General features: G+C 37.5%; 1 protein-coding gene across 5 annotated transcripts in view; it reads left to right on the top strand.

Annotated features, from left to right (window-relative positions):
* ephb3b (eph receptor B3b) overlaps nt 1-19,078 on the top strand; it is a 91,497-nt gene that overhangs the window by 59,877 nt on the left and 12,542 nt on the right. For 3 of the 5 annotated variants that reach the window (XM_087993567.1, XM_087993565.1, XM_043702249.2), the window contains exons 4-12: nt 4,029-4,184; nt 7,739-8,074; nt 13,139-13,263; nt 14,458-14,620; nt 15,041-15,149; nt 15,274-15,338; nt 16,353-16,487; nt 16,584-16,831; nt 17,342-17,557. In XM_087993567.1, the coding sequence (XP_087849693.1) occupies nt 4,029-4,184; nt 7,739-8,074; nt 13,139-13,263; nt 14,458-14,620; nt 15,041-15,149; nt 15,274-15,338; nt 16,353-16,487; nt 16,584-16,831; nt 17,342-17,557 (1,553 nt within the window). The remainder of the gene's footprint in view (nt 1-4,028; nt 4,185-7,738; nt 8,075-13,138; nt 13,264-14,457; nt 14,621-15,040; nt 15,150-15,273; nt 15,339-16,352; nt 16,488-16,583; nt 16,832-17,341; nt 17,558-19,078) is intronic. The other 2 variants (XM_087993566.1, XM_043702250.2) reach the window with 1 other exon arrangement.

The following is a 19,078-nucleotide window of genomic DNA, read 5'->3' as shown; positions in this document are numbered from 1 at the left end:
CCTACCAATGACTTGTACAACTGCAACAAGACATCCCAACTCATATATTCAGTGCTCTAACCATTGAAAAGTAGCAAGTCAAAAGCCTTCTTCACTACTTTGCCAACCTATGACTCCACTCTGAAGGAGCTATGAACCTGTACTCCTAGATCTCTTTGTTCTACAACATTACCCAGGGCCCTACCATTGATTATATAAGTCCTACCCTGGTTTGACCTACCAAATTAAACTCCATCTGTCATTCCTCAACCCAGTTAATCAAGAGCTTGCTGTAATCCCAAATAGCCCTTTTCCACTGTCCACTATACAACTAATCTTGGTGTCATCTGCAAACTTGCTAACCATACTTCTTAAATTCTCATCCAAATCATTTATTCAAATGACAAACAACAGTGGACTCAGCACTGCTCCCTGTGGCACACTGCTGATAATAGGCCTCCTGTTTGAACAATAACCCTCTTCTCCCTTCAAGCCAATTTTGTATCCAATTGACTAGCTCTCATTGAATCCTTTAAGATTTAATTTTACTCAACAACCCACCATGCGGTACCTTGTCAAAAACTAAATGATTAACTTGGAAGGAAATAATTACAAAAAAAAGGCAACACATATCTTATGAGGTGAGTTATCCCACTGCAGTAGTATCCACAGGTCAGCCTCCAAGGGATGACACAATTGTTTAGTCGTCACTCCCACCACTAAGAAGTGAATACAGTGGGTTTTGTGTCTTTTGACAATAGTGCACATTAGTTTCTTGACCAGTAAATGCAATTGTTGAACTTGGCTTCCTCATATAAACAACACATATAAACATCACTGAGGAAATGACTATCTTCTATATATTGTTTGGCATTAGATGCATTTCAGCTGCAAAAAAAACTTTTAATTTTTAAAATCAAAACACTTTGCAGCATCAAAGCCTAAACACAGGGAGAAAGTAGCAGAGATTTTTTGATTTTTCATTTATTTTTGTTATAGTAATCCAGCTTCAGTAGACCAGAGCAAAAGACTAGTTGTGTGCTTATTTTATAAGGTGAGTTGTATGCTAAGGGCATATTCGGCCAGCAACCTCTTTAAAACCATCATGAAATGGAGAAAAAGGTCTGTATAAGTAATGATCACAGCCTGTAATGTAACATGTTTTTGGCAGTAGTTCCCAGATTTCTACACCACAAATTGTAGCTGCTATGCTCTGGGCACTAGGGCACAATTTTACAGTTTCCTCTCTGTATCAGATTGACTCAACATTGAGAATGAAGCCTTGAAAAGTTGGCTCTCACCTCCAAAGGCTTTCAGGTTAGGTGGAAAATATTTAAGATTTTGAATTACATTTTGAGATAAAGTGAAATTTTCTTTCAGTCATTTCAAATTGCTCTGGAACCTCTTATGTCTGTGAGAATTTTTATTGGTGTCTAAGTCATTGAGGAACACAATGGAATTTAGAACTGAGGGGGAGAACATTGGTAGTTGGTTAAGGTCAGGGGAGGAGTAGCAGTCAGAGGGGGAGGACCTGGTTCAGGTCAGGAACCAGACTTTTAACTGCCTTCCTGCACAATTTCACTGACATTAGCTTTGCAAGGTTAATAAAACTGTTTCTGATGCAAAAATGTCATTTGGCCTCTTGGGTCTATTAATTTATCTTCTGTCCTGGGACTAAACCTTAATTTTTGTAAAATATTATGACATTAAGTAATCTTGTCAGGATACATTGCCAGTCAGAAAGCATTGCCTATTTAAGATTGTGTTAGAATATTGAGGCAATGCTCCTGTGATTTTTCTAATTTGTGCAGCAGCTGGTACTTGCTATCAAGGCATCCTTAAAAAAATGTTCTACATTGTTTATTTCAACTTCATTGGCAGTGATTGCATTGTGTGCAGTAAGTTTTTAACCACCTTCCAATTTCTATTATTCACATGGTGGGAGTTATACTGTTATATTAGCTGGTTGTAAATGATCACGATAATAGCACGAATAATATCGTTTTTTTCAAAGTTCAGTTTTATTTTAGTGGAAAGCACAAGTGTCAAAATTGTAAAATTGGAGTACTTATTCACCAATTTCGTTGTCAATATTCAGTGATAAAGCAATATCACAGCAAAGAAAGATTATAATCAGCCAGAATTTGTACTCAAAATAACTTGGGCTACTAATGGTACTTGCAGTTGTTTAAATGTGAATGATACAGCAAATTTAAGCATGATTCAAATGTATGGTTAAATGTAAATTTCTGTAAGTACTGTTCAAGTAACACCACTCTACTGCCAACTGCAGAAAACAGTATTTTGCTGACTGCCTTACCATTGACATGCAGTGAATATTGTAAAGCTACTGAAATTGTACCATAGACACAAACTAAAAACACCATAGATATTTAGGGCTAGTAATTGGTGGGTAAGTACCCTTTAACTGGCATGATAAATGTTGTTTACTGCCAATCAATCTTCCTGACACAAAGAACTAACAATTATAGGTGTGGAGATTCATTCCTTGAATTTTTTGAATATTTTCAACTTTGTTATAGTTTTTTTCTTACTTTTTCTTTCTGTCGCTTTTTTTTTCACCCTTATCCCAACATTTCTTTCTCCTTAAATGTCACTTTCTTTACCTGATTTGATGCAATATTCATTCCCATTAATCCCCCTCCTCTGTGCTTATTTCCCAACTCTTAAGCCTCATTGGTTGAGGACATACCCTGCTGGTTGCCCTGCTCACTCTGGTTCTGAGTGTCCTGTTTTTTTTTTGCAGAGATGCCACTAATCTGCACTTTAATAAAAATTGTTTTATGCTGAACTGTGTGGAGAAAGTTATAGGAATTACAGACACCATTAGGTTTCATGCTACAAGAAAATCTGGTTCATTAAAATATGGCAGATGACCATTGTCTAATAATACTAGAAATCTATAAAATAAAGATATTGGTAACTGCTATTGTAAAATAGCCCCATGACCTATTCAGAATTGGAATGTCTCTCCATTTTTGATGTTGAATTCAAAGAATCAAAATATTCTGTCCTTAGAATTGGTGTTTCGATAAGCTAGATAGTTAAAGTTTTCCTCCTGGGATATAAATGTTAAATACAAGGGGCATAGGTTTTAAGGTTATGTGGGAAAATTTAAAGGAGATGTATAAGGAAAGTTTTTTTACACAGAGGGTGGTAGTGCCTGGAACATGCTGCCAGAGGAGGTGGTAGAAGCAGATACAGTGGCAGTGTTGAAGAGGCATTCAGAAAGACACATGAACAGGCAGAGAATAGAGGCTCTAGGGCCATTTGCAGGCAGATGCAATTAATTTAGAATGGCGTCATGGTCAGCACAGACATGGTGGGCTGAAGGGCCTGCTCCTGTGCTGTACAATTCTATGTTCTACTTGCTTCAAAATATAGGAGAATAGCCAAAATGTAGGAGCTAGGATAGTTCAATGGGTAACTTTCCTGTATTTGGATTCAAACCCCATCCAGGGCAGGTTGGTTAAGATTTAATCCACCTAGGGTCAGGATATATTGGTACCTATCTCCAGCACAGATAAATGAGGGGTAGTGGTTGGAAAGGCAAACAATACCACATACCCAATCCAAAAAATTGTAGCTGATATGCTCCCCCAGCGTTGTAATGCCCCATGTAACATGGGAAACAGAAAGCAGCCAACTTAAATGCATTTTTGATATCTAGCAGCAGAACAGCAGTTCACTGTAGGAACATTATTGTAATATACTAATATTACAATTAGAGGATATTAGTAAGTTGTCAACTTGAACCGTCTGAGTTTGTTTTGTGTCTGGGTATGGCTGGAATCATATATCTGCATTTCTGCTTTTGAATTACAGACCCTTTTAGGATTATCTCTAGTGGGATCATTTCCTTCCCAAGGATAATGTACTGATGTTCTTTGCAAATGTGGCTTTGTACCTGCAAGGAAAGCTTTCTTAAGCATTTATTCTTTGTTCTAAAGACTAGCGAGCATTAAACATTAAATGTGTTTGCCGGTAAAGCACTATGTTCCTAATTACTGTTTGTTCTTGGCTTTCAGCTTGTAGCCCAGGAACATTCAAATCCAAACAAGGGCATGAACCCTGCGCACTTTGCCCATCTAACAGCAGGGTCAACTCTGAAGCAGCCACTATCTGTCAGTGCAAGAATGGATTCTATCGAGCGGACAGTGACCAGCCCGAGATGGGATGCACAAGTTAGTTATTGATCTTATTTTTCATGTCAACCAGAAGTCTAACACTAATTATTAAGTCATACCATTCATATTAAGCTCTGTTGATTTGTGACAAACATTGATTCTCACAGAATTGGTGACGATGTTCTGATACCATATACATGTATGTGTCGTAATCTCTTAGGTGATCATAGACCAGTTTTGTCTCTACATTTCTGCTGTTAGAACAGCAGATATCATCTTTAAAACACAACCTTAGCCATATAGCAAATTACCAAACGTTTTGCTAAATATTATGATGCTTTGAAATAACTTACTTTATATTATATTCTCATGCTTAACCTGTACTTCAGTGAAGCTTCTTTATTTTGCAACACTGCAGTAATGAATAAATTCTTTTTTCATGTCTTAAATTAAAAATAATGAAGCAAGCATAAAACTATGATAAAGATCCAGATACATCCTAACTATGTTCATTGTCCACGAATGTTGAAGGTCCAAAACACTCAAGGCATAATGAGCAAAAACTGCCTTACTCTGCCATTAATTCGCATTAATTGAGCATGGGATTTTAATTGTATTTAAAGTTAAAGATGTAATTAGTAACACAGCCAAATGAATATGACCAGTATAGTAGTTGGCAAATTCAGACACATGTGAAAAAATGACATTGCATCCAACCAAGCTCCAAATATTTTAAACACTAATCAAGTCCAGTCTTCTCAGCATTGGTACAATAATTACAGAACCTAAGCTGCCTAAGCCATGATATAATCTTACTCACATAGATTATTTTACAGGCCTAAATAACAGTTTGTGTTGAGAAGGACTTTAAAGCAGACAATGACTGACAAGAACAAAGACAGCAGTTTTTAAACCACTTCCAAGGCTTTTATAATCTTCTTTCTGTTTTCCCTGTGATCCCAAAGCCATTAGTTTCTTCTTTTTATGGCACTAGGGGGAACATGTCTGAGACAGATATATTTTTATAGTGCCATTGGGTTATTTGCAGTTTAATTATCTCAAATAGTAAATGCACCTCTGACACATTAATGACCATGCTGCTAGTCTGTAAATCTTAAGCAACCATGTCTGTGTGTAGTTACTGCACATTAATTTTAAACCTGAGCACTATTCCGAGTAGTAGCGTGCGTATTTTGCCCATGTTGGCAGCCTTAGTGCACATATGAAATATTTTGTCTCATAACTGAGATGGTTTACACTATTTAAGCAGTGTGTGGTGTTTAAGCTTAAACATTTTTGACCTTTGTTGAAACATGTTAATATACTCTTATGAAATTCCTTTCACATTATGTACTTATTTTGTCAAAAAAAAAGTTTGCAAGTACATATCATAGTGCCAGTAAAGCATGCTGTGAGGCCTTTGAGACACAACTACTGAAAGGCGATTTTATGAGTGTAACTGAATATTCTTACGAATATATGTAACTACACTTCGAAAAAAAAATTAATAATGACTACTCTCAAATTTCTCCCAAATCTCATCAAGACAAGACAAACGGTTAAAACAACTAAAACTTGTTAGGTTTCATTGCAATGATTGCCAAAATCTTACTGAGGTTATTGCTATTACTAATTGAATTATTCTTCATTTTCTGTTATACAATACTTCCAATGTTGTGCTTAGTTCAAGTCACAAAAATGCTATCCATTACATTGAATTTTATCTGAGAAGGGAGTAACATCCTACACTTTAATGTAATTATTTATATTTCATCAATATATTACTATTCCTTCACTGTTACTGAGTCAAAAAGTTCTGGAACTCTATTCCTAGCAGTACTGTGGTTGCACCTATACACTATATACCTTTTCTTAGCCCATGCAATATAGTGGTTCAAGAAAGCAGTTTTACCACCTTCTCAACAATAATTAAAAAGGGGCAATTAATACTGGTCTAACCAGCAATGTCCATGTCCTGTCAACAAATGAAAAGAAGAAAGAGTATGGCGGGGAAAACAGGAAGTTAGGAACAGCAGTCTACTCAGCCCATTGATTCTGCCCCACCATTCCAAATAATCATTCACTGATCAAGCACTTCAAAATCTTTTATTCAAGACAATCTCCATAAGTCTGTATGCCATTAGTAATCAGAAATCTATCAATGTCTACCTTAAACATTCACAAAGACTGAGCTTCCATAGCCTTCTGTGGTAGAAAATTCCAAAGTTTCACAACTTTCTCAGTTAACGAAAAATCTCCTCACCTCAAACCTAACTGGTATTTCTCTTAACTTTTAAATTGTGGACTCTGGTTCTTGACTGTCCAACCAGGGGAAACATCATGCCTGCATTTACCATCTGCCCCTTCAAGAATTTTCTAATTTTCTATGAAATCACCTCTTAGTCTTCAAAAATTAATTATTTCAAGGAATCAATTTACTGCATAATGTGGTGCAGGAGCTATGTTCAAGTAGTGTACACATTATTGGGGCCACCACTACTTATAATTTAATATAAATGAATTGGATTCAGAAACAAGACAGAATTGTAAGATGAACAAATGATACCAAGAAAAGAGAGGAACTGTGAAATGTGATGGGCAACATAGAAATGAAAAATAATGCAATCAGGAATGAAAAAGAAATCCTTTACGTAATCAAGTTTTATTAAAATAGCTAACAGGATCTTAGTTAATTGAACACGAAGTAACACACACACACACACACTTTCTCTCCCTCTCTCTTACAAGGACACTGGAAAATATGCATCACAAGGAAACCAGAAAATCTTAATTGGATACTGTACTAATGCAGATAATGCAGGTGTGTCAAGGCTCTAAGTGTAATGACCTTAGGGTCGAAAAATGGGAAAAAAGGATAGTATGTATCCTCTTTCAAGCAAGATATTATTTTTCCTAAAAGGATTATCTCCAATAGTTTGCCCTAGCACATTTGGTGAAAAACACTTTATGGCTTTTACCTTGCATTTAAAGGTTTGTTAGTCTCAGATGCTTTCCATTTTTTTATCAGCACAATGCAGGCAACAGACTGGTTGTTAAAAGTACATCTGAAGTTACGTTCTGCCTTCTATAAACTTAGTGTCTCAGATGCTTCCATTGCCTGCTTATCAGTAAAAGCCATACCCAACCCCAGATACCTTCTCTCAGAACAGGCTTTAATTTCATTTTAGAACTTTTCCTTTTTAAACAGCAATTTGCCTTTCCAGGGACCTTCAAAGTGTTTTCAAAGCAGATGTTATATCCTTCTGACTTGCTATGAATAGTCTTCCATTGTCTCAAAATATATTTCCATTTAAAAAATGTACTTCTGATCAGCTCTTAATTTATAATAAAGATAAGTCTGCTCTTTTATTTGATTTATTACAGATTATTTCAATGAGAACATTAATTTCTGTGAAATAAGATGCAAACAGATTTTTATGTCTGAATTCAGTGTTTGCAACCCAGTATTATATGGAAGCAATACATATATTTCAGTAATATAATACAAAACACGTATTATATAAATGATAAATGCATGTTTCTAAATTTATACATGTTGAATTTAATTATGTTTAACACACATTCTAACTTCCAATTTCAATTTTACTAAGGTGTACCTTCTGCTGCACAGAATGTTATTTCAAAGGTGAATGAGACCTCTCTGAGTTTGGAATGGAGTGAGCCACAGGATATTGGTGGCCGTGATGACCTGCTCTATAATATCATCTGCAAGAAGTGCAGTGTCGAAGGCAAAATCTGCTCCAGATGTGATGACAATGTTGAGTTTGTCCCACGACAGCTGGGCCTGACGGAAAGGCATGTGTTTATCAGCAATCTTTTGGCTCACACCAGATATACATTTGAAATCCAAGCAGTAAATGGAGTCTCCAGCAAGAGTTCACTTCCTCCTCAGTTTGCAGCAGTTAATATTACTACGAATCAAGCTGGTAAGTAGGGCATTGTTTCAACATTTAATATTGTAATGTCTATATATAACTTAAACATTCCAGCTTCCCAATAAATAATTCAGTGAATCTGTGCTTTATGTTTCCCAATGTAGTTTTAAAAGAATCACTGATTTCTGTGTAGATTGCATCAGTGCAGACTATGACATTGCACCTTGCGGAGGAGTAAGATATTGCTGACAGCAAGTTGGGGACATCAGAAGTTGCTATATGCTTCACAGAGTAATGATGCAAACATGAGCTAGCTAGCTAGTAACATAAAAGAAGATTGCAAGAATTTTTTTTAGATATAGGAAATGTAAGAGAGAGAGAGGCACAAGTGGACATTGGACAGCTGAAACACAAGGCTGGAGAAGTAGTAAAAGGGAACAAAGAAATGACAGAGGAACTCAATAGGTACTTTCCATCAGTAGTGTTTCACAAAAGAAGACACCAGTAGGATACCAGAACCATTAGAGAGTCAGAGGACAGAGGTGAGTATCATGGTCATCACTACAAAAAAGATGCTGGTGAAGCTGAAAGGTCCGATAGTGAATAAATCATGTGGAGCAGATGGAGACACTGCAGAGTTGTGGAATCTGTTACTAAGAATGGTATTGTGAAGTATGTGGAAGTGTATAGTAAAGTAAGGCTCAGTCCGCATGGCTTTGTCAAGGGAGATCATGCCTGATAAATCTGTTAGAATTCTTTGAGAAGGTAACAAGCAAGTGAACATGATCTATTTGGACTTCTAGAAGATATTTGACAAAGTGCCGAAAAAGAGGCTACTAAATGAGAGCAAAAGAGAAAATGCTGGAAAATCTCAGCAGGTCTGGTAGCATCTGTGAAGAGAGAAAAGAGCTGACGGTTCGAGTCTAACTGACCCTTTGTCAAAGCTCACTAAATGAGAGCTTCTAGTGTCGGGGACAAGGTACTACTGAGTAGCAGAAAACAGTGAGAAGGAATAATGGGGTCTTTTTCAGGATGGCACCCCTTGATGAGTGGAGTTCTGCAGGGATCAGTGTTGGGACCACAAATATTCACATGATACATAACAGTTTAGATGAAAGAACTGAGAGCATTGTTGCTACATTTGCCAGATAACAAAAATAGTTGGACGGACAAGTAATGTTGGGGAAGTGGGGACGCTACAGAAAGATTTGGGCAGTCTAAAACAGTAGGCAAGGAAGGGAGTGCATGGAATACAATGTAGGAAAAAGTGTGAGATTGTGCACTTTGGTAGGAAGAATAGAGGCTTAAAATATTTTTTATATGGGCAAAAGGCTTTGAAAACCTGAAGCACAAAGGGATTTGGGAGCCCTAGCCTCAGGATTCTCTTCAGGTTAATATGCAGGTTCAGTTGGCAGTTAGGAAAGCAAATGCAACGTTTGCATTCATTTCAAGAGGGCTAGAATACAAGATCAGAGATGTACTGCTGAGACTGCATAAGACTCTGGTCAGACTGCATTTAGAATATTATGAGCAGTTTTGGGTCCCGTGTTTAAGGAAGTATGTCTAGCCTTGGTTGGTGAGGGGGGAGGTTTCCAGAGGAGGTTTACAAGAATGACCCTGAGGTTGAAGGACTTGTCATATGAGGAGTGGTTGAGGACTCTGGGTCTGTATTCAATGGAGTTCAGAAGAATGAGGGAGATCTGATTGAAACTTTACAGAATACTGAGTGGCCTGGGTAGAGTGGATATGGAGAAGATATTTCCACTAGTAGGAGAGACAAGGTCCCAAAAACAGAGCCCAGAGTGAAGTTATGGCCCTTTAGAACTGGGATAGGAGGAATTTCTTCAGCCAGAGGGTAATGAATCTATGGAATGTATTGCCGCAGAAGTTCATGGAGGCCAAGTCATTGTGCATATTTCAGACAGAAATAGATAAGTTCTTGGTTAGTAAAGGGATCAAAGGTTATGGGGAGAAGACAGGAGAATGGTTGAGAAACATATCGGCCATGATCAAAAGACGGACTAGATTTAAAAGGCCGAATGGCCTAATTATGCTCCTTTATCTTATAGTCTTAACACCTCAGTTTCTTCAACATTCCAACCGCAACCTGATCCTTTCAAACTCGATTAAAGTGAATACAATTGACACTAGCTTCAAAAAACACAAGCTGAATTTTTTGGCCCCAGTAGAAGTAGACAAAGAGCCAGGTGGTTACAGAGTTTCACACGGCCTGACAGGACACTGCTTCTTTGGCATCATCCTGTCCTCAGGCCATTTTATTCTTTCGGACTAATTATAAATTTTTAAGATGTTAACAGTCTCTAGCATGGTTTTGGTCAGAATGTAGAACTTAACCATCTCCGATTAAAATAAACATTGATTTTGTCTCCTTTCATTTATCTTGGTTAACATTTAGGGTGTGTGCAAATAAATATGAGTGGATTCCTTTCATCTTTGTTCAGTTCCAACTCAGCCTCTCACACCAGCTCAAAAGCACTATTGTACACTCCCTGAAAACAGTATAGACAGAATAAATACAGTTTTGCATCACCATGCCAGTTCAAGTGTCAGTTATTTGTTGTCGCAGGACAACTGGTGTTAGTGTAGGCACATTTCATGTAGTTAAGAACAAGTGCATTTATTTTACAAAAGAAAAAGCAATTTAAATATTTCAGCTTCAGGTTGTACAGAAAGCGTACAAATTTAAAAACTGTCATTTTGACACACATTTGTTGCACCAATATCCAAAAATTACATTTGCAACTGATAGTCATTTTACAGAAACATGCACATTTTATGTATGTGTGAAGATTATGTTCTGCTTGTTGAGTATGTCACCACAAAACAATTTGTGTTGCAATGGCAACACTCCTGTAGGTTTCCTAAACTCTTGATTCCAATTATTGAAAGCTCTCAACCCTTGAGCAGAAAGGATTTATTTGAGGGTGGCCATCCTTGAGGTTAAGACTTGTCTGACTTTCACATTAAGCTCCCCTTTTGTGTTGTAGCTTATCTTGCAGTGATTAAGGCCTGAATATTCATTCACTTGGCACTTTCTATATTATAAGTCCGACACAATGAAATGGTGTTAGGGGACCTGCTAAATCACAGCCCGAAGCAGCTGGTGGGATGCCATCAGGCTTTGTCAGACAGGAATTCACACTGGCAGTCCAGGTGCTGGATGGTGTAGCTGTAATTAGGCCCTGAGAGACAGATGACTGTGTTCTGAGTTCGGCTGTTAAGGGAATCTTACCTCCAGGCAGTATGTATGTAATTTGTCCATTGATTGGTGTTTAATGGACGGTATTAGCTTCCATTGTTGCATGACTGGATTAGAGGAGTTGGACAGCAGGAGCTGTAAGTGGTGGAAATCTGAAGTCTTATTCTCTATAGGTAAAATTATTTAAGTAGTTTGGGTTTAAACATTGCAGCAGGATGATGGAACTTGTTCTGTGCACTCACAGTTCCAGTTTTGAAACTCTATTATCAGCAGAAAAAGATAGCCCCCCTCAAGTGAATTGCTGTACAAAGGCAGCAAGCTAGAAAGCAAATGAACATATTTGTTTTTAACAACAAAGATATATTTTTATGGATCTTATTTTAACATGCTAAACTTAACAAGGCACTTCACAGGGGCATTAGAAAGCAAAACTTAATGTTAAATTGTTCAGCTAATGGCCAATTGCTTGATCAAAGAGTCTTAAGAAGTAGCTTTAAGAAAAGGTTTAGGGAGGAAATTACAGAGTTCATGGCCAAATTAAGCTGAATGCATCATTACCAAAATTGTGAGTGGTCAAGAAGTGGAGAATCACAGATAATTTAGGGGGAGCTGTGCAGCTGCTAATGAAGGTCAAGATTATGGAAGGATTTGGAAACAAAGATGAGAATATTAAGATGGAGCCATTGCTTAAAGCAGAAGCCAGTGCAGGTCAGTAAGCACAGGGGTGATAAATGAACAGAAATCTATGCAATTTAAGACATGAGCAGCTGAGATTTGGATAATCTCTTGGAGTAGAATGTGGGAAGCTAAGCAGAAATTGTCAATTCTGGATGTAACAAAAATATGGATGAGGACATCAGCAGGAACTGAGCTGAAACAGGGGCTGACCCAGACATTTTTCCAAAGTGAAAATAGGTGGTCTTAGTGTTGAATAAATGGATAAAGAGTTACCTTAAAATAATTAATATAAAATTAAGGATCTTTGATGAAGATCTCAAATGCTAACTCTGCTTCATTCTCCACAGAGTTTGCCAGGCCTGCTGAGTTTCTCCAACATTGCCAGACTTTATTTCAAGAAAATTCATAATGTTTTAACATACTTTCTATTGAATCATTGCAAATTAAGGAAAGTTATTTGTTTAATCTTTATTAATCTAGCAAGAGTTTGGCATGTAACAAGTTTACTAATTTATAGGTATTATGGATATAAAACAAGAAGAATTTCTTTAGTTAGTGATAAAATATAGGTGTTACATATAAAATACGCTATGAGGGCAATGAGAAATGACAAATAACTGCACTTCTAAGATGGGACATATTCCATTGCAGTCTTCGTGATATTCATCATTCACTCATGAATGTATACAGTGCCTCAGGACATATTTTAAAATGAGAATCCTTATGATTGAACAATTGATACAGTTTTATAAAACAGTGGGTTTAAGCTAAGGGAAGTTCCTATACCGTTTAGGTATCAGTTTGTTTCAGTTGTAGTTATTCATTATTAGATGTTTTTAAAATTCTGAATGATTTCGATCGAGTTCTTTGTGAACAATTAATTTCTGATTGGACGTCGAATTAGATACCAATTTAAAATTACTACTTAGTGGTGGTAGGTATTTTTTTCATAAAGTGTTGAATTTGAGAATACATTGCTGAGAGAGTTATTGAGGAAGTGGTCACTTCTTCTTTATATTGGAACATTGGCTCTGCATTTGAAATAAGAAAGCACTGTGGCAACTGAGTAGGTAAATAGGAATTATTTTGGATTGCTGCAATAAAGAGCTATTAGAGATAAAATGTGGCAAAGGTTCTTCTGAACTGTAAACACCTTTGGTTTTGTTGGTGGTGCTTGGAACTAAAAAGAAATGTTTGTTGTTTGTTGTCCTTTGCAGCTCCTTCTCCTGTGCTTATGGTGCATCTACTGAGTGCCACATCAAATAGCATGACTCTATCATGGCTTGCACCTGAAAAACCCAATGGCATAATCCTGGACTATGAGCTGAAATATCGTGAAAAGGTACAGTAATGCTATACATGCTGCTGAAAAGATCAGGCATGCTGGTACTTTAGTGACACTAATCCTAGACCATTGAAGTATTCTATTCCCAATAATTATTTTCAATTGTTTATGTGGATCTCATAGAAAATAAAAAATTGAATATTTTTTTAAAATTGCTCATGAGGGAATCATTGATATTTGACAGCCCAGAAAGAAGCTGTAGACCTATTGTGTCTGCACCAGCTCTGTTAAAGAGCATCTCACCTCTTGCTATTCGCCTCTCATTCCCCCTACAGAACCTTGCACATTGTCCTTGTTCAAATAACTATGTAATTTTCTTTTGAATACCTCAGTTAAACCTTCCTCCACCACTGTGAATGACACTGCATTCCAGAGCCTATGCACTCATTGTGTAAAAGATTTTTCCTTGTCATTTTGCTTCTCTTATGAATTACTTTAAATCTGTGTTGTCTCGCTCTTGATCTTTTCATGAATGGGAATATTTTTTCCCTATTTACTCTGTCCAGATCTCTCAATTTTGTATGTTTCTATCAGATTTCTTCTCTCCCTTTTTTATGAAGAATTCAATTCCAACTTCTCCGGTCTATCATCACAATTGAAATTCATCATCCCTGGAACAACTCTCACAAACCTTCTGTACCCTTGCCAATTTCTTCAGTTCCATCCGAAGGAGTGGCATGCAGAACAGGAGAAAACACTCCAGCTGAGTCTATTATTATATGTTCAACACAACCTCCTTGCTATTGTGTTGTATGCCAATTTTAGTAAAGACGTTATTAATCAAATATGTTTCATTACTGCTCTCTCAACCTCTTCCACCTTTACGAATAAAGCACAAATATACCAGGTTCCTATGCTCCTGCACTCCCTGCAGAGTTGTACTCTTTAGTTTATACTTTCTCTCTACTTTCTTCCTAACAAAATGTTTCATCTTATATGTCGCCACATTGCATTTCACCTTCCAATTATCCACCCCCTCAATTTATTTTAGCCCTGGTGTTGCAAAGATTTTGAATACAAACCACTTTTCAAAAGTGATTTGGAACATACTCTTCAATAGGTATTTTTTTCACAGGTTTATCAATAAAAGCCCTTTTACTATCACTTGGCAGCTGAGTTATGGATTGGACAATAACTATTCGCCCTGTCCTAATACTTTTTCATCAATATTTCACGTGTATTTTAATCCAGGACCAAGATGAATCAACAGCGTCGACCATTACAAGTCAGAAAAACACAATTCGCATTGAAGGGTTAAAACCATCTGCTTCTTATGGAGTTCAGGTGCGAGCCAGGACCGTGGCTGGATATGGAAAGTACAGCGAAACTGTAGATTTCCAGACTCTGATGGAAAGTATGTCTGTCAAATTTTGACTTTGATTGGCAGTTTTCAACAAGAGTTCTTAGGGATATAAAGTTAAATCTGTTGTTGATAATTTACTAACACTATTTTAGGTATGTTATCAACACTGCAAAAATTTGAATAATCTAAATCTCTTCACTTTTTGGCATTTATTATAATCTATTTGTGGCATTTGTCAAATGATTTACAGAAATCAATTAATAAATCCTAGAGAGATCAGCTACTATGTCAGACTGTGGGAAGCAGATGATGATTCAAGATTAGGATTAATCTATGTGAAAGTGGAATACACGTATTAACACATTCACAGATTGTTAAGGGCTTCACATTTCTTTGTTTTTATTCCTTTTTATGAAACTACTCTTTTCTACTGGTTGAACTCTTAAATAATACCTGTCCTTCTCTCTTCAGATGAGAGTGGGAAAAGCATTCAAGAACAATTGCCCCTGATTGTAGGTTCAGCCACTGCAGGCCTGGTATTTATTGTAGCTGTGCTTGTGATTGCATTTGTGTGCATCAGGTAATCAAACCTTTTCATATGCTCAAAGAAAAGCCTTCATAAGAGTTTTCATAGTCTGTATTTAATGCTCTTAGTGTCACAATAAAAGTTTTCAGAAAATATTTCTTTTCTATCTTGTCTGAAGAAAACGTGGAAGTGGTTCAGAGTCAGAATACACTGAGAAACTCCAGCAGTACAGCACCGGCCACAGTAAGTTCCTCCATGAACTTTTTCCACAAGAAACATATTGGGGTAGAAGTTGGTCTCACATTGTTTTCAGGCCCAGAAGCAGGGCTGAGCAAGGCACTTGTAGCTCAAACAAGACACCTGAAATTGGGCATCAGATCTCATTTCAGTTGATTTGGTGTTGTGCCCCTCGGCATCTCAAACATTTCAGCATTTCAAAATTCATTCTGTTGATGATAGCTACTTCTTATGATGTAGAAAGGCCCAGAGTAGGATAAATGTGCTTAAGGTGGGTGGAGCAGAAGAAGTTTGGACCCATGAAAAGCATTCTTACAACCACTGTCAGTACAAAGTTCTTTTTAAAAATTGCCAATAATATTTGTTGGTGACCATGTTAGAATTGAAGAATTCTATTTGGATTGCACTCAGTTTCTGTCCTGCTCATCTAAAAGTGATTTTCTCGACAGCACTTAAAATGAAAGTCAACGCTTTGACTTATGTGGAGAAAGTGAGTACTGCAGATGCTGGAGTTCAAAGTCAAAAAGTTTGGTCCTGGAAAAGCACAGCTGGTCAGGCAGCATCTGAGGAGCAGGAAAATCAACGTTTCGATCATTGGCTCTTTATCAGGTTTAAGAGTTTATACTTGAAACGTCAACTTTCCTGTTCCTCGGATGCTGCCTGACCGGCTGTGCTTTTCCAGCACCACACTTTTCAACTCCGCCTTTACTTGCATACATAATAAACCTAATACAATTTTTGGGATGGCTGAAAATGACTTTCAATTTATGTTTTCAGTTAGCTATTTTAATCAACCTATTCAGACATATTTTGGCACACACTCAGGGAAGGTGAGACATGAACCTTATATCTTCTGTCCAAGAGGCAGTGGCACCAGTACACCACTTAGTCCTCACTTAGTGCTTACAAAATGGGTAGAAAAAAATGCAGTTTCTATTTTCCATGGCTAATTATTGATTCAAGAAGTATAATCTATTTGTTCCATTAATGCTGCATATCACTTGTCTTTATCACTAATAGTCACACCAGGAATGAAGGTTTATATTGACCCTTTCACCTATGAAGATCCCAATGAGGCTGTCAGAGAATTTGCCAAGGAAATTGATGTATCCTGTGTAAAAATTGAAGAAGTGATTGGAGCAGGTAGACCAAAAGGCATTGACAATCTCTTATACTAAAACATATCTAAATTTGCCATGTTTTATGTGACCAAAAATCTGAAATTTAGTTTGTAATTTTTTTTTTGTGCAGGTGAATTTGGGGAAGTATGTAGAGGACGCCTTAAACTTCCAGGACGAAGGGAGATCTTTGTAGCAATAAAAACACTTAAGGCTGGTTATACAGAAAGACAGCGAAGGGATTTCTTAAGTGAAGCCAGTATTATGGGACAGTTTGATCACCCAAATATTATCCATTTGGAGGGAGTGGTCACTAAAAGCCGTCCAGTCATGATTGTTACTGAGTTTATGGAGAATGGTGCCTTGGATTCCTTCCTCCGGGTAAGTGCAAAATTTAGCACTTCTTGCATCTAATGTGGTTCTTGAAATCCATGGGAAGAAAAATCATGAGGAATGTATAACTGGTGGTCAATTTACTACCAGCACTTTCTACCCCACCAAAGCTGAACCATACTTCTTTAATGAGACATGATGGTTTTTCAGTACCTGGCTTCCCTCTAAACTTACATTAAATTTGACATAGCAACAGTTAATTAGAATTTAATTCTTTGATTTTCCTAAACTGAAGTGAAATGCTTTGATGATGGGGGTTAATATGCTCACTGTGAGCCTGTAAATAAATACAAGCACACTTGGCAGATTTCTTTGTGTGATATAGTGCAGGTGTGTTCTTTATAGTCACATGATTGAAAGGATGTCAATTTATTTCATCAAGGTTACCTCAGGAATTTCAAAGAAACCTGAGCTCCTCTTCCGCTGCCTTTATAGAAACAAAATATTTAATACCTTTTATTCATTGAATTTCTGGCCTTGTTGCTTGTTATTTTGCAGATGAATGATGGACAGTTCACAGTCATCCAGCTGGTCGGCATGTTAAGAGGAATTGCAGCTGGGATGAAATATTTGTCAGAAATGAACTATGTGCACAGAGATCTGGCAGCCAGGAACATTCTGGTCAACAGTAATCTTGTGTGCAAAGTGTCAGATTTTGGTTTGTCGAGATTCCTGGAAGATGATCCAACTGATCCAACCTACACAAGTTCATTGGTGAGGGCAACACCAATTATGTGCATTACATTCTCTGTACTTCTTTCTGAAGTTGTTTGAACACTTGAGATGTTAGAATGAAATGAGGTAGTTAGGCTATAGATAAAACTAAATGTCATGCTAGCTGCAAAGGATTCATGACATAATCTGAAAATACAAATGGTGAAACTGTTTCATGTTGTAATGTTCAGTTCATGTGCTTTTTTAATATAATGCTTCTACTGATCAATATAGTTTGAAAGCACTCCAGTTTCCTTTATGTCGTTTGGCTGAATTTTGCTAGAGTTTAGCAAAGCGTCATTTTGGCAATTTTCATGGAGGGTTTTTCTCCAGTGAGTCCTAATGGGTTTCTTCGCATTACTTTTCCCAAACTAGTCTCATTATCTGTGCATTCCACCCTATGGCACTTTCTCATTGTAAACCTCCAGTCACCACAGACAGGATTATTGGCTACTGCCGGGACCACCTGGGATTGCTGGTGCGAGCACCATCTTTAAAGGCCAACCATGTATTTGGCCAAGTGCTGGAAATCTGTAGCTGCCTGACATGGTTCCTGTCACTTCTCCCAGACATGTTGGGCAGATAAAGGGCCTTTCCGTCAGGGATTCGGAAGTTCTCATGGATGGATGGGAGTGTGCGTATGGTTGAGATGTCGAAGACTCCTGTCCAAGATGCAGGACTGGAGGAGCGAGCAACAAGCAGACTCTTTTGAATTGTTCATTTACGGGTTGTGAGCATTGCTGTCTGGGCCAGTATTTGTTGTCTATCTCTAGCTGTCCTTGAGAAGGTGGTAGTAAGCCACCTTCCTGAATCACTGCCATCTGTTTGGTGTAGGTAGACCCACGGTTCCTTTAGGGAGGGAATTCCAAGATTTTGACCCAGCAACACAAAAAAAAATGGCAAATTATTTCCAGTGGTTTGAAGGGGAAATACAGGTGGTATATCTACCATCAAGCTGTTGCTCTTGTGCTTCTAGATTCACATGGCATGGGTTTAGAAGGTGCAGGAACCTCTGAGTTTCTGCAGTGCATCTTGTAAATGCTACTCACTGATGCTACTGTATGTCAATGGTGGAGGGAATGGTATCAAACAAGCAAGCAACCTGGATAGTGTCAGCTTCTTGAGTGTTATTGGATTGCTCTCACCAAGGCAAGTGAAGAATATTCCATCACACTCCTAACTTGTGCCTTTCAAATAGTGAACAGGCTTTGGGGAGTTGGGAGCAGAGTTACTCATTGCAGGATTCCTAGCTTCTGACCTCTTGAATTGCCAGGTGACCATTCTGATTTTCACTTTTGGAATTGTCACAATCTAGATTCTAATCAGTGGGAAAATGGGAAGCTACATGTCAATGAATCACGATGGTATAATAATAAGATGTTACTGCATTAAACATGCCCCTTATTGCTCCCCAGTGAGAATTTCCTTTGGGTGTTCAACACTTCATTGTAAATTGGGACTTTTTGCTTTCAACATCAGGAATCTCGTTAATGCCAATCCGGCACAATTCTTCCAAATTCT

The sequence above is a fragment of the Chiloscyllium plagiosum genome, unplaced genomic scaffold (genome assembly GCF_037043375.1).
Source record: "Chiloscyllium plagiosum isolate Xiang-an unplaced genomic scaffold, Cpla_swu_hap1 HiC_scaffold_13, whole genome shotgun sequence".
In the NCBI taxonomy this organism is placed as follows: Eukaryota; Metazoa; Chordata; class Chondrichthyes; order Orectolobiformes; family Hemiscylliidae; genus Chiloscyllium; species Chiloscyllium plagiosum.
This window is presented reverse-complemented; position numbering and strand designations above follow the sequence as displayed.